Source organism: Nilaparvata lugens, chromosome 10, assembly GCF_014356525.2.
Source record: "Nilaparvata lugens isolate BPH chromosome 10, ASM1435652v1, whole genome shotgun sequence".
Taxonomy (NCBI): domain Eukaryota; kingdom Metazoa; phylum Arthropoda; class Insecta; order Hemiptera; family Delphacidae; genus Nilaparvata; species Nilaparvata lugens.
In genome coordinates this window covers 32013095-32030533 of record NC_052513.1, presented here as the reverse complement: position 1 = coordinate 32030533, position 17439 = coordinate 32013095, and the positions used below count along the sequence as shown (strand labels likewise).

General features: G+C 35.8%; 1 protein-coding gene across 1 annotated transcript in view; it reads right to left on the bottom strand.

Moving 5' to 3' along the window:
• LOC111058162 (histone-lysine N-methyltransferase, H3 lysine-79 specific) overlaps window positions 1-6550 on the bottom strand; it is a 99104-nt gene extending 92554 nt beyond the window's left edge. Inside the window, exon 1 of the mRNA XM_039437238.1 lies at window positions 1890-6550. Coding sequence (XP_039293172.1) covers window positions 1890-6283 — 4394 coding nt within the window. The 5' untranslated portion in view covers window positions 6284-6550. The remainder of the gene's footprint in view (window positions 1-1889) is intronic.
• Window positions 6551-17439: the final 10889 nt, after the last annotated feature.

The following is a 17439-nucleotide window of genomic DNA, read 5'->3' as shown; positions in this document are numbered from 1 at the left end:
AGTTTTTGAGATCAATACTGTAGCCTAGATATTTTCAACTCATATTTTATCCATGAATCTGAAATGTTTTTAGTAACAGTTCACTAAATATTGCAATATTCATTTATTAATTCTATAGGAGAATCAAATTTGAATTGCTAGATTATTGAGTTATAAATCATTCAATACGGGTGGCATCATGACTGTTATTAGATTAATTCAAAACTATGATTATAATATTGATGATTGAAGTTTATTCAGGACTAGTAGGCTAACCTTGTTTGAAATTTTGGAGGTAGTGAATATGTAATTATATCTTGGCTGAATGACGAAATTTGGATGGAACTTGCCGAATGAAAACTGTTGTTGGAAAGGTATACGTTGTATTTATTGTAGTCTAATGGATGATTTTTGTCACTTGTTTCATGAATCAATGATGAATATTGGTGGCTTTTCAATGATAGAAATCACTATAATTTGGGAATTTCAAGTTCATTCTGAGGAGAGCTATTCAGAGATAGTGGTGCCTCTTCATTCATGGGAGCTTTTCTTTTCAGGAAATTCACTTGTGATTCACAATAACATCTCACTGATAAATTTATAAAAAGAGCTACAGTATTTATTTAATTTCTTACGTTTCTAGCACTACAGGAACAAACAAAATCATTCACAAAACTGCATTTCATGATTCTCCATCTTTGATGAATTTTAAAAATATTACAGATCATCTACATCCATGTCATCTCATCTCTACATTGCTTGATCTCAAATTTACACTTGATATCGTGGACAATGCATTAAAATCAATACTGCGAGTTTAACCTTGACTATATTATTACCTCCTGACGTCTCTATGAATGTCTGATATGAATCGGTATTCATGATATCTTTTCATTCATCACTATAACTTCAGATGTTCATTAATACAGTTTTATTTTGATAACTATGTTCACAGTTTGACATTGTTCAACTGATATCGTGCTATTCTTATAATTTCAATCAACATTAAATTATTTTTTTAACTTCACCTCGAATTCTTTTGTCAATCAAGTATACGTCGATTGCACAGTTAATTAACTTAGATCTTGTATAAATAGGTAAAACGTCGCATCATTTGTCAAGAATGAGAATCCATCAATAATAATTAGTTCAAGCTTTATAAATTGAGAATTCTTGTGACAATATGAATGAATTATTTTCTGAAAGTTTCTACTGAATGTCTCTACTTCCTCAATAGTAGTGCATTGGTCATTTCTAATTTTTCCATAATATTATATTATATTGTACCAATAATTAAATAGAATCAATTTCAAGATCTGTGAACATGTCATTTAGTAATCTCTGAATAGAATATTATATTTAACTGCATTACTATTACCATAACAAATTATATTTTAATATGTAAAACAGTAAAATAATTCTATTCTTCATCACTCATTTCCCAGTTTGTTCAGTAACCCCAATATTTTTTCACAAGATCTTATACGACCTTATAACAAGGCTTATACGGAAGCCTATTGGAAACAGTGCTACTAGGTGTGTTATCAGTTATCTTATCTGGTAACATAACTGGAGAAGTATTCTAATCAAGCATTATTATTTTATCACTACATCACCTGTGAAACAAGAAATATAACTTCACAAAATAAATAATAATATGGAACCTATCTAGCTCAACAAATAAATATTACAATCGAGAATTTCAGTTTGATTGTGAAATGTTGATGGGGTTTTTAACGTGGGTATCTTATCCAATGGCATTAATAATGAAGCATGATTATTTGATAACTATATCACCTGTGAAACAAAACAATTAAATCCACAAATTTTCTATGAAAATATCAATAAAAATGTGTATGAATCCACAAATTTTCTATGAAAATATCAATGTGCATGGATGATGAGCCTACCTGCTAAACAGAGGATGCCAGAGATGCGGATGTACTCCGGTGTTGGGATGAGGCGGGATCATCTCTGGATGCGGCTGGTCCTCAAACTTGAGCAGTTTCGGCCTCAAATTCGGGTCGACCAGGTTTTTCACCTTCAGCTTTGGCTTTTCGGCCGGCACCGGCCTTTCCTGCTGACTCTGCTGCTGATGCAGATTGTTGCTGGTCGACGTTGCCGGGTGAAGCGAGTGCTGGAGTTGTGGTGGAACATCGTGGTGGAGCATCGAGTGGTGAGGCGATTTGTGGCATGACTTTGAGGACGTCGACATGTTTGTGGGCGATTTCAACCTATCCAACATCTGCTCACTCTTTGGTATGATGTTGTGATGAGGTGGTCTGCCTCCTGCCGCGCCCCCGCCAGTCGACGCATTGCCATACAGACTGCTGTAGACAGCCGCTGACTGCTGCCTCTGGTACTCAGAGACCGGCGTCTGCCTCGCTCGTTCAGCATAGTTCTGCAACTGCTGCTGCTGCTGATCCAACCTCTGCATCTGTTGTTGGTACAACCTCTGCTGCTGTTGTTGGTGGTGTTGGAGTTGTTGTTGTTGTTGATGATGCTGACTGCTCATATGGGAAGCAGCCGGGTGATACCCAGGGGGGGTCATTTGGGGGCGGCTTTGGATCCCACCACCCCCGTACACCCCTCCTCCCACACTGTTCACCCTCTCCCTGTGCCTCTGCTGCTGATAGCTCTGACTAATCGGACTGGTTCTGGCTGCAGTCATCTTCGACGTATTGTACAACTGCTGCATCCTCGGGTTGTACTTTGTCTCCTGATAGGGGTGCCCCCCAGGTTTCATACCCGGATGAATATTGTTGTTGTTCACCAAAGTGTTATTATTGTTCAAACTATTGACTGTAGCAGTTTTAGTCGACATATTAGCAGTGTTGGCTGTGGTGGTGTGAGCTGCAGCTGCAGCAGCCCCTCCCCCCGCCTGGACCAACGCCTCCTGCCACAGTACCATGTTCAGATCCATTTGTGACTTGTAATCATAGCCAGACACTGCAGCGAATGGGTTGCCCTGTGGACTCAGTGGACTCGCATTGAAGTTGTAAGGGTTGTGTTGCGAAGCTGGAAACAGCAAGTTGAGCATAGCTAGAAACTCCGGATTGTTGCCATAAGCTACAGCTGCTGCCTCCAGTTGATTCAAATAAGGCAACCACAGCATCTGATTGAAAGTGGCTGCATCTAATGCACAAGCTGCCTGCTCCTGTTTCAGCTGTTGCTCTTGTTTCAACTGTTGCTGCATTATCTGCAACCTCAACTGTTCTTCATCTTTACACGTCGTCTGCATCATTTTCTGCAGATGAGCCAGACTGACAACTAGCAGATCCGGGTCTGTGAGTAGTTTGGGGTAAGTCAGGATTTCAGAGTTTTGTGAGAGGAGACGAGGTATCTCCCTGGCTGGGTTGGCGACCAGGGCAGGTAACCTCGCACGTGGCACTAGTAGAGGGTCAGGAACTTGTAGATCAGGATCTGACAGCACGTCTTTCAGCTGTGCTAGGGGGTCATTAGATGACTCTGTGTCAGTTAGAAGTTCAAGTAACCTCGAAGTATTATTATTATTATTCTTGCCCGGATTGTTACTCTGTGAATTCTGTTTTGTTTGAGCAGCCAATGCAGCATTTTGAAGTTTATTACTGTCATTGATAACATTATTGTTGGGTTCACTTGAGCTTTTCTCCTTTTTGCGGTTGAGGATGGCTTTCAAATTGATGTCATCTGCCTTGTGTCGCTTGGCTGGTGGTTCAGAGCTCATTGGGGTTGGACGTCTGGATGGCACAAGGTTCAACGGCTCCTCTATTACCGGTTTCTTTTCCACTGGTGTCTTAGAGCATGAAAGTATGGCTTGTAGAAATTTGTTTTTATTCTGTTGGATTTGCAAAGGTGTAGCTCGACTAGTAGGTGCCTCAGTTTGTTGGATTGTTGTTCCTTCTGGCAGATTCAACGATTTTAGCAGGTTGGATCCAACAACTGATTCCTTTTTCAGATCACTCTTTCCATCTTTCACAACACTATCTTCTTTCTTTTTGTTTGAAATGACAAGATTTATTGGTCCTTCATCAGCTGATACTGAATTAATCTCCTTATCACTATCTTCTTCACTGTTTTCATCATCAAAGGTTTCATCCAAATCTTGATTTTCATCAGGAAGAGATGAAGGAACATAATCTTCTATTTTTTGTCTCTTACTAGTCACCTCCTCTTCTTCCTCAATCACTTCTTCTATCATATCCTCAAATAGATGATCTTCTAAATCTTTTACATCACTGAATTTCAGTTTCACAGAATTTTCCTCCACTGCCTTATCATTATTCTTTCCATCACCCACCTGATTATTAATGTGATTAGATTTTGTATCATTACATAACTCCTCATTATTGGGTATTACTTGATCACTCAATTTTTCATCAAGCTCTGCAACTGAAGGTTGTATTTCATCCACATTCATGACAAGTTCACCGGCTTCATGTGTACTGAGATCTTGATTAAATTCTTCAATGTTTATATTATTTTCTGTATTATTGGAATGAGGAGTGAAAGTGTTATTAGTATGCAGATCATTATTTTCTTTGTGATGTTCACCCAACCCTCGTACAACAAAGTCTTTCATTTCCTGTTCAAAGCTTGAGAAGAATGAATCACCTTTATGTGAGTCCACATCTAGGTTGTGTTTTTGGCCACTCATCTCCTCCACATCCATATCTTCAAGCTCTTCGATGATTCTCTCAATTTTCAACGTCTCCTCTTCAGCACTAGTTTCGTCATCGTCGTCTTCGTCCACACTCTCCTGCATCTTTGTCGCTGCCTTCAGACATTCTTCAACCGCCAACTGTTCCTCTTTACTGTATTTTCCAACACCAAATTTATTATCTGTAGCAGTCGCTACGAAATCTTCACTCCTTTCAGCATCCAGATTTTTACACGTTTCATTTTTATCCTCATCACATGCACTCTCACTAACAAATAGATCTTTGGCTGTTGAAGCTTCCTGCTGAGCTTTCTGGGAATTTTCAGGATCACAATCTGAACTTGGTTCTTTTAAAACTTCAACATTGTCTTTAACATCACTTGTCACCGGGTTCACGCGAATTTCTTCGTTGATAACAACATGTGCTGGAGGAGATTGTTGTGATTTGTTATCATTCACATCAACATCAACCTTATCATCAAGTTCGGCATCAATTTTAGCACCGATATTCTCAGCATTATTGTTCACATTCACATCAATATTATTGTCCTCGTTACTATCATTGTTGAGATCAACATCAACGTCTGTATCCTTCACATCAACACCACTATCAACATTTCCATCAACATTGTCCTCCTTATCAACATCAATAATCTCTTCAATACTGTCGTCGTCTTCAATTTCTATAGGTAGGTCGTCTGTCTTTGGTGGAGTAGCTACAAAAGTATATACATCGAGGGGATCACCAGCTGCCGAAGTTTTGGCTGGACGTTTGGGTGACTGATGATTGATGGGGGAGGGGGAGTGGGAGGATTCACTTTGCAACCTCTGTACAGGTGCTGAAGGTGAGGAAGAATGGCACGGGGGTTTATTACTGGCAAGCGTAGTTTCACGGTTTCTCAACTTCACAAGAGCGATGTTGTCTTCTTCGTCATCATCATCGTCATCACCATCCTCGTCGTCGTTATCAACAACATTGACATCATTGTTGTCGTCATCAACACGATGAGGAGAGGCATTGTCCGTTCTATCACAGTCATTATTAGTTTTTGCAACAACATCAACATCAGCACCACACTTTGCCAGTTCGTTGTTGTTGTTGTTTTGGGAGGGAGGAGGTTGGGTGTTATCTTTGGTTTGTCTGGGAGTAGTGGAGGTGGTGTAGAGAGGGGTGGTGGAGGTGGAGAGCAGCCGTTCGGTGCGGGGGATCGCGCGCCAACCCTGGGCCGTCTTCGTCAGCCGGATGCGGTTGCGACGGTCGTAGTCGGCACAATGCACCTCCACGATACGAGTGTCGTCCTGCTTCACCCACAGGAAGATCGGGTTCACCCGCGGGCTGGGAAGGGGAGGCACCTCGTCGTCGCGGTGATGGTGACGCTTGTGCTTCTTCCGGCGCTTGCGGGAGGCGTCCGAGCAGGCCGAGGACGAGGACGTCGAGCGTCGTCGAGAGGAGGACGACGACTTCTTGCTTTTCCTGTCGCTCTTGCTCTTGCTCCTTCGCGAATCGATTGCGGCGTCTGGAGTTGGTTGATGCACTGGCCGCGAGATGCCAGCACTCACCCTCTCATGCACCACCACCTGATTCTGCATGATGTCCTCCTGATGCTGCTGCTGCTTCACACTGTCACCCGACGAATACCTGCCAAACTCGCACATAATCCACATGCCATCGCGACGACTAAGTAACACCGCGCACCGTCGTCATAATACCACACCACTATCACCGTATCCAATATCAGTGCACAACCACAACACACAACTATTTCCACAATAATAACAACCTACCACAACATCAACTTGTTTTCAAATCACTCACAACATCTATACACACTCAGAAACTCTACGCGTGCGCGACCGCCAAAAGTAAGGTTATAATGCCACGAGACTTTATTTCTCACTGAGAAATTACGTTGCTCGTAGCTCAGATGACAGCCGAGAGCCGAACTGAGCCGAAGTGGCGCGAAGTCCCCCGAAGCTGCGCAACGTCACAATCACGGGCGTGGCTTGCCATTGGTTGCACCTCCCTCCAACAGTGCTGCTCGCACAGGGAAATTATTGTCTCCCTTTTTCTCACTCAACACACCGGTGTCGGTCGGTTTCTGTCCAGAACCCCACCCAGATGAAACACTGGGAGGGAAATTTTTGTTTCTCTTCTATTCACTACTCCACACACATAATCTATCTCCTTCTTGTCCCTTCATTCCCCGGTCTCCTTTCTCACTCTTGCCTCCTCACCGTGTTTGGAACTCCACCCAAATACACACTTCCAAGGACAATGCACCGATCTGATATAAGTGATAACAGCCGCGGTGACCTCAAACACTGTCTGCCAAACCAAAACATCGCTTCATCGCTTCCATGTCCCATCCAACCGCTATTCAAATGAAAAGCCCCGTCTTGCTTTCAATTATCTTTCACAATGCCTCCACATTTGCGGTGCAGGTTTACTGGAGATTGATTATTTCTCCTTCATACATAGAATTGTCTCGGGAGATTTCGGGGAATTCGACTGTACTCAGGAGGTGCTTCCTTTTAACCCTTAAGCTGCTTACAGACATGATCGCCACGAAATACGCATTTCACTTTTCATCTGTTGATTTGATTATATCATTCTGTATTTGTAAACAAACAGTGAAATAAGCTTAGCATCAACTGATGAAAAGTTAAATATGCGTGTTCGAGACGCTCAAGTCTATACGCACCTACAATTTTGTAATTATTCTCCCCATGTCAATCTTCTCAGGGAATATTATATTTATAAGGTTTCATTTAGTGATGATCTTTTCCTATAGAAAATGCATGTTCTCGGCAAGATTCTCAGGGATTTGTCCCCTCATAAGGAAATTCAACACATGTGTTTTTGTAATGTTCGCAATGTTGTGTAGGTTTGAGTTGTATAGGTTTCTCTGTTGTACTTTCAAGGTTTTCCCTCGAACATGAAATATTCGTGAATATTGTATTGAGTAACTATTTCCAATTCTTCAACATGTACATCACTCCTTAATCCAATGAATTGTTGTGAAAGTGGAAATAGTTACATATTTGATTACTTTAATGTTACGGTACGTCTCATGAAGTGCAGTGATGAGAAATAAAATTGATATGAGGGTAATTTTCCGATAACAAGATTCCCTTTTTCTTGAAGTTTCCTAAAGGAATTAAAAAGTGTGGGGTACCCAATATCAATAATGAGCTATTCGTTTCAAGTTAGCATGTAACATTTCATGAAGTATCGTCTTATCATTCTTCTAGAAGGACAGAGACTATTGAAAAACCATAGACGTGGTCTGTATATTATGTGTGTAAATGTAGGAAATTCATAAAACACAAGGTCAAGTTCACAAAGACTATAAGGCAAGCTACAAGAATCATCACATTGATTCACATTGCTTAAATCACAATGGTACAAAAATGATCTACTTATGATCTCAAACGAAAATCTGGATGGTATGAGATATTGAGATTCTCAGTGAATATACTCATCAACAGCTTTCTTGTTTATAATGATTTCCCCCTAAATTTGAAATGCTAAAGTATTATTCATAGAAACTTACTCTTAGATAAAAATTGATACTACGAAAATAAATTTAAAATTCCAGCAATCAATACCACTCTCACTTCAATTTCTGAAAAAATTAAAAGTCTAGAAAAAATATTTTATCAGAATCACGATATTGAGACCTTATAATCAAAATAGCATTAAAAGAGCTAAGAGCTGCATGTCGTACTTCATCTTTGTATGGAATGGAAGAATGCTTAAGTGGAGCGATTTTCTCGCAGAGGAAGGTCAAGTGTGTGGAAAAACAGGAAATTGATCATAAATCTTGTCTATTGAAGAAGTGATACTAAATTGTTCAGTGTAATGTATTGCAGTCATGTAAACGATGTTCTTCTGATAACATGAAATAAAAAATGGAAAAGAAAATCAATATTTTTATCTAGATGGAATCTAATCATTGTGTATGCTACTATATTTTATCAAAATGAGGGATTACAGCATTAGAGAATCACAAGGCATAAAACGTTGATTAAATCAATGAGAACATAGAAAATTTTATCATAACTTCTCCGCAACTTATTAGAAAAATGTAAATGTCGGTAAAGTTCGGTACATTTGATACAAAACGAACTAGAAAAACGATGCATTTTAGAATTAAAACTTCAAACTTGTTACTACGCATATAAATTGGATTGCCTACAGAAAACTCTTTTTCTGGGATGAGGGACTAATTTGTGATGAGTTGGATATTCCCCCCTCTACCGAAGCTACTTTTTTTGTTCCGATGAGGACCTCACCCCTCTTGCTCTTCTGACGTCATTGCAGATCTGTCAATAATTCAAGTGAGGAATAAATGAACTTTCTAGCCTGAGAAATGGAACTGTTGTAGCCTCAATACAAAAATTTCTAATTGGATGCAGAAAAAAAGGAAGATTGGAGAATTGAGAATGAAAGAAATTAAAATTTCATTGTAAATTGGTTAGTAATTGAAGAAAGAATTGAGGAATTTGTTTTAAATGCAGAAAAAGCAATTAAAGAATAACTATTCTCTGTACATGTTCTTGACAGATTCAGTAGTCACTGAAAAACATACCTGAAGTTTGTTCGTTTCCATAGAAGTAGAAATTACTAACTTCTGTTCAATTAAACTCCTTGAAAGTGTTTTCCAAATTAATCACGATTTTCAATTAACAATTCACACTGATTTTAAATTGATTGCTGCAGAATCTATAATCTAAACTCTGATTGGATTCTCCCAATAACAAAACTTCCTTGTTCGTCATCCTGTATCGTATATCTATCTTTAGTAAATTATTATATTATGAGACATTATAATATAAGAAACTTACAATACCATGATTACAGCTGTACCATGATTACTACTGTAATACAAAATGCGTAAATAATATTGATAAGTTTTTGCATTTACAAAAGAATCTACGTAAAAAACTATGACAAAATGTATTTTACATCCAAATTTGATTTTGAGTATTAGATTACGTTGGATAATAGAAAAGAGGTTTTCAACAATCTTTAGGTTTTGCAAACTTTAATGACAAAATAATTAAAAAAATGGTAAGTTCATCCACTAAATGTGATTCTTAGCTACTACAAGTTTCTTTATTGTTATTTTTTAACTCAAATTCATACTGTTATAGAAATTATGATCTTAATGATAATATAGATAAGGGTTTAATTAAAGTTCTTGAACATTCTTGATAGAGAATTATACCTGGTAGCTAGATTGAAGGAAATATTATTATAATATGATAACCATACAACACTATTCATATTTACTATACAGTATTATCCTATTCAGTTGTAGAATGGTTGGCTTTGTAATCACAGAAGGTATCTTTGGTGAAAACAGAAATTTTAAACTTAACCTCACTTTGGACTATTTATGTGCCAAAATCAAGGAATTGAAGAAGTTTTGGGCAATTGCCTGTTTCTCTTTCCAAATATCGTGTTTGTGACTGTTCTAATAAATAAATAAATAAATATTCATTTCTATACCTTCTTGAAAATTTCTTATCAACGATTTTCTCTACAGCGTACTGTCTTATAGGTTATGTAAATCTTCGAAAGGGTACTTCACAACTCATAACACCATCCTGAGTAGTTTTATATTCCCAACAAATTATCGCCAAGGTATTTCCAACCTTGTTAAAAGATTTAAATACAGCAGAAGCCATTGTCAAGCGTATGCTAATGATTTTGGCCTGAACATGCGAGACTGACTAGCTACTAAGATTAACATTCAATGGTGTTAAACGTTGGCTTGAGGCCATCTTTACCCCTTTTCAGTTATTATAACGAGCTGAAAAGATATTATTAATGTGTTTCAAATACTGAAAAGGTATTGCATTTATACTATAGTCAGAGGTGAGAAAATAAAGGTTAATAATTCGAAAAATGATTCATAAAACTCTATTCCGCTCAACACAATAAATTGTGCATCATGATTGAAATACAATAATTTCAGTATTGGATTATTCAGAAGAATCTTGCTCATTTTCTCCAAAGATTCTTATATTGTGTTTTGTAGATCCAAATTAGATCAAATCATATTTTCCCTATCAAAAAATAATTAAATCACAAAAATATACTACAGTAGGTACAATATTATATGTGAATGTTCTTTGTTGAATGACATTTAATTAGATTTCATTGATAATTGTATAACATTCTATTAATTTACTACTGAATATTCCATATTCTTAATTCAATCTCTATTATTCCACTAGAACTGATGTTTTGGACTTTCAATTTGTATTCTATCTACTAGTGAAGTTTCATTGTTTATTATATTTTCATTATATTGTAGTGAATTTATCACTTTTTGTAGTTAATATTAGATTGAATACTAAAGAGAGATACAGGAATATGGGAGCTGACAGATAGCATATTCCTGAATGCTATCAATTATTCGTATTGTTGCAAAATATTTCATAATGCTTACTCTATGAGATTTTTCTGAAATGATTCTACATTTCAAGAAAAACTATTCACTTTACAATATAATATCATTAATTTGCTACATGACATCAGTCCTAGATATTTATAAGTTGATACTAGTTTATTCTCTAGTAACCATGTTTATACCAATTTTCATATCCTAGTGATTTTAATTGCTTTTCCAAGCTATTCATATGTTTTCCTCGTGATTCCATACTATTTCTAGGCAGGGAAATGCTTGGAGTGCATATCATTCAATTTATCATTGGAATGAGTTATCAGTTTTATCGCACCTATAAATCCTTCAGTTGACATTGAGAAATGCGGCTTACAAAGTGACCTTGCATCTCTTTGAATACCCATTAGTATTTGGCGAATGCCCGTGCATGTGTGAGTGTTTGTATGTGAATTTACTGTGAGTGTGTGGTACAGTAATTGAGTACTCCCATCATTTTATTGCGCAGTATAGTGATTTTCTCAGTTCCATCTTTCATCAACTTTCCTGTTCTCAATACAAGTTTTTCGCAATCGATCTTTGAACTATTATGAATGTTGCCAATAATTCATAGCTCCATTCATTTAGATTTCATAGATTACTGATTAACTACAATGATAGATCACCAACAATTACCTAATTATCTACTACAAAGAAATAATAGTGATAGGCTAATAATAATAGTAGTGAATGAAGGTGGGTTTTCGTTTATGCGTAAATGCCGTCGTCGATCACGACAGGGTGAGGATCTCACATTGGGTAGATTTCAATTTGTCTAAATAAATTTAACACTTTTATCAGATCCTCTTTGGTCAGATCCTCAAAAAAGAAGGCTTTAAGGTTGCCTACTCCACCAAACCTTTACTTAACAACATTCTTAATAGTTCCAAAGACAAAATCAATCCGGAAGAAAAGAGTGGAGTCTACAAACTAAAATGCAGAGACTGCAATGCACAGTATGTAGGCCAAACTGGGAGAAAATTCAAAGACAGAATTAAAGAACACATCAATTCATTGAAGAAAGGGAAAACTGACTCTAACTTTGCCAATCATTTGATAGAACAAAACCACAACTTGACAGAAAACTTCACAATAGAATTTTTACACATCACCAACAAAGGTAAACTACTGAACACCCTTGAAGCCATGGAGATCAGAATCCTTGAAAATGACTCTTCTTTAATTAGTCTGAATGATCACACAAACTTTGAGTCTCTAAAAGTATCCAGTTTTTTCTTATAATCCTATTAGCTCTTATTTCACAATAACTTGCCTATTTCTCTTGAACCCTTTGTTTTTAATTTTTTTGTTTCTATTTCTGAGTCATCTCATTACATAGTCAGTATTATAATCCTTGTCCTTATTACATCAGATAACCATTTATCAATTGTTTTTTCATATTACATTTATTTCTGCTACTTTTCTTTTAGGTTACCCAACTCCAAATCACAACACATCCTCCCCCCTCCCATGTCAAACATTTCATTTGGAAATTGTTATTACACAAATTATATCTCATCCTTATATTAATTAATCATATGTATTCCATTAAATATTTTCACTATTTGTTTGTATGTTTTAATACTGTAATAGTACTTAGTTATATTTTTATCAAATAGCCAACCTTTGTAAATATTGCCACACCTGTAATGTGAAAAATAACCTTTGTTTTTAATTTTTGTTTCCATTTCTGAGTCTCTCATTAAATAGTCAGTATTATAATCCTTGTCCTTATTACAACAGATAGCCATTTATTAATTGTTTTTTCATATAGACATATTACATTTATTTCTGCTACTTTTCTTTTAGGTTACCCAACTCCAAATCACAACACATCCTCCCCCCTCCCATGTCAAACATTTCATTTGGAAATTGTTATTACACAAATTATATCTCATCCTTATATTAATTAATCATATGTATTCCATTAAATATTTTCACTATTTGTTTGTATGTTTTAATACTGTAATAGTACTTAGTTTATATTTTTATCAAATAGCCAACCTTTGTAAAATATTGCCACACCTGTAATGTTTCCCATCTGCTTCCTGTAAAAATATCAGCTTCAGTTGCCACTGAAGATGTTGCCATAGGCAACGAAAACTAGTTTTGGTGAATAAAAATGTTATAGTGGAATTCGACAACATCTTTTTTCATTTCTTTATCTTGTCTAAATAACCTGAAATATGTTCAATAATGTTTTAAAGGGGGAGTTAAATTTGTTACTTTCAGATGGGTAATATGTTGATATTATTCGATATATTTTGATTCGTAGATAGTGAACACAAGTACCGAAAAGTTACTGGATCAAACCAGTTACTGGTTTTAGCACACTTGAAATTTGGACGTTATGAATGTCTTTAGATAACGATGCCTGACGTCGTCGACTGCGGAAGTTTACGCACAAACAAAAACCTACCTTCGGGTGGATAGTATCAAAACCTTTATTAGTACTTTAGTAGAGTATACCACAACTGCAAGAATTGAATTCAAGTTATTTTGATAAGTTAAGTGGAGAACTCAGTTTTATAGAAATAGTCACAAGATTGCATATATTGTAGTATATTATTGCATATAACTCATAGAATTAATAGAGTTACTAGTCACAAAAATAGATTATTACTCGGTTTGATTCTGGTTTTAATTTTATTGGAAAGTTACTACGGAAATCTACTGACTTGGAAGTCGAAAATAACGTATGAGTTATGAGTTCCACACGAAGTCGAAAAAAACAGAATACTGAGAAGCGAGTAGACCTTCATACTGGTTATAGGTTTGTTAGTGTGTCAATCAATACGGCACTGAAATTTTATATTTCTTGAATGTCTAGACATTGGAATGTCTTGCAATTTTTGTAATAAATGTCCCGATTAGCTGTATGTAACTCTACTGAGTAACTCGATAAAATTATTATCATGGTTGGCTAATGAATATTCCATTGTAATTTTGTGTTTGTTCATCGTCTAGACTCTAGAGGTTAATACATACTAGTTTATACAAATAATAAGTTGAGATTCATCGCATTCCTTTCCCTAATCTATAAGTTTAGAGAGTCGCCGTGAGCAGCAGACAGTAAAATCAAGTTATAAACTTGAAGCACCTCTGATGCTTTCAATTATGTGGCCTGGAGTTGGTTGCTCTTGATGAAGCCTACCTATAGTATGATATTTCCAGAACAAAACTGCAGTTTGCATTATTCCAATTTTATCATTCAGCTGTCTCACATTTTCATGTGACTTCCCTTTCATCCAGATCATATTCTCAGTCTGGAACATTATTATGAAAACAGGTAAACTCTCCATCTCGATTCCCCCGACTGATAAATACGTTTCTAGAAACTACAAATCAGTTTAGCCAGGTCCTTCCACTAGTCAACTAACCCAATTACACCAAACTTCTGTATCTGATTTTCGGAGACAGCGCTAACGAATTTCGCAAATTCGTTTAGAGCGAGAGTGGATGCGCGAATAATAAGTTTAAGGATGTATTTTGCCATCAACCTGAGTTTCAAGCTTCACGAAAAGTTTGGAGACGTACAAATTTATGCCTGGATCGCGCAGAAGTTTGCAACTCACACTCACAAGCTCACTAACTGAGAACGACAACAAACTAGTGATGGAATAACTCTGAAAACTCTCTCAGAGAGACAAGAGAGAGATGCATAAGTTGTCGCGTGGTCTCTCTTTCTCGCACTGGGACTTTGGAGCTAAACTTTCTGAACTTTTCGTGTTGTAGTGGATTCCCGCCTTTTTCATGAGAGAGTTCCCGCCTTTTGTTGCCCACCTGACATTGTTCTCTCTCTCTCTTCGTTTCTGTCTCTGTCTCTCCCTCTCTTTGTAAAGGTTTGTGTGGCAGAGAGAGGACTAGGAGACCTAACTCCACCCTAATAAAGGCAAATAATCAAACAATCAATCAATCAATCTCACACTCTCTTCTCTCTTTGTTATGTAGATGCATAACAAAATTACAGTATATCTATAGTTATTCCAAATTGCTTTTTTCATATCATATACAGTTCAAACATTATTATCTTAGTCTATATAATGTGAATTCATCTAAAATTTAGCTGTATTGTAAGCCAGTATTAGCTGTATTGTAAATGTGTAAGCCAGTATATATTTTAATCTACATAAATAAAGTACTCAATCAATCAATCCATCGGTCTGTATTCATCACTCTGAATCTTTTCTGAGAAGATTTATGCTATATTGAAGATCCTTAGTTTTATCCATTAGGTCCATTAGTTATTGTGACAGAATCAAAGTCCTTTAATTACATAATTAATTACCAGATTTGCACTTTCATTACTAATCGGAAAATTCTCTAAGAAAAAATATTATCATATTATACTAAAATAATTACTATATTAAAATACAATAGAATTAGTAACGTAAGCAAGAATGAGTAGTAAAAGTGAAGAATGACTACATGGATTCATCCTGTGGCCTGTGTGTACTCAAGGTTATTTTGAGTAAGAAAATTTCCTAACAGAGACAAAATATCAATTCATAGGTAGAAGAATGGAAATTGGAGAATAAACCTAGTTCAAACACAATCATCAAAATAACGTGATATACCATATTCAGCAATTAAGACCAGTACTGAACAGTTGAGAGATTTTGCTGATATTATTGAGAGTTTGGCACTGAACATAATATGAACAAAGCTCGATAGAAGGCTCCATACTTTTCAGTTTCCAATAACAATATCAAGTGATTTTGTAGAGGATTTATTCAAACTGTTCAGCTTCGATTTATTGATACTGGTGGTACCAGAATCTTTCTTCATACTGGTGGATGTTCAACCGAATAATCTTTATTCTGGTGGAATTGAATCATTCATCTCCTGAACAGTGTGTATATAATGTAATTACATTCATACTCACTATAGAATGTATTACATTCCATACTCACTGCTCCTGAATGGTTCTATAGATCATAGACAAGTCAGCAATATTTTTCTAAATTTTTATTAATTTTATGGAGTAGATCAAGATAATAGGATTTTTCTGTAAGCAATCGTCTCTATTTTCAGATAGACAACATTTCTTGAAGCTGACGTTACCGTTCAGCTATTTTCTCTCTATGAGGTGCCGAATTATCAATGAAAACCGTTTTGATACGCTTCTGAGAAGAAACAATATTTATAAACAAATATTATGCAAAGGTGGTAAAACAACTTGAGAGAAACATGATGTCAGCGTTTGTTGTCATATGATGAGATAGATAGAAGAAAATGTTTGCTTTCATGCATTTGAAAATCAATTTTACTCGAATAGTGCAGTAATAACAGACAGAGTATAGAATGTAGAGCCTAATACAGAGTATATAGAGTAATAACTATATAGAGTAGAGAATGTTATATTCTATATCTCTGAGTAATATTAACAATGGATTGATTAAATGTCTTTGAATACGTCTATTCCATACATTGTTGAAAGCAGCATTGTATTCCACCACAGAACAGCACCTATTATGCTATTATTAATTTCTCTGTATTGCACCCTCGAGCCGTTTCTGGAACTGTGTGTTTACTGCTTCAATTTGATTCAAAATTGATGAAATGTTGGAGATATGTGCATGAGATAAATATGGAGCTTCAATTTGTGCTTACATAAATTGTGCTTCGTCCAACTATCCTATTAAATTCAAATTCCTAGTTTTTTTCTCAATTTTAGACATGAAATCCACTCTAAGTTCTCTGAAGTGAGAATTTAGCCTTTCTTTTAGCAATTTCACTATTTATGGGATTTGGGAATAGAGCAGCAGTTTTTGGTTAGGGCTCATATCTATATGAATTATCTTATGATTTGTAATTTATTAATGAAGAACATAAAACTCATAGAAGTATCATTCATACTTGTACGTAATACGATAATGCTTATATACTTGCAGTTTAAAATTTTATTATCAAAATATACAATATACAATAATATATCATTGTGACTATGTAAACACTTGATAAAGAACTATGAGGACTCGTAAATACATTAAATTGATGATTCCTTTCTCTCATTGCGCCTGTAAAGGGAAAAGAATCTGAAGAACTGAAAACAAAACAAAAAAGATTCAATGAGTACAATTTTCATTAATGAATTCTATACATTACAAGAATGTGTATTCTTCATTTATTACATTAAATAAAACACATCAGAATAGAAGTATTGAAAATTGCATCATTATATTACATGACTGTGTTGAATTTGATAATTCTAATGCAAGATTGTTTTAATTCAACTATTCAATTCAAAATAATAATGACAATTCAAGATAATATAACATGAACCCTACATCATCTTTGAAACCATTGTCCAATTCACCTGAAGAAATTTCAGGTGTATTGAAACGTTATACAGGATTACAAAATGGA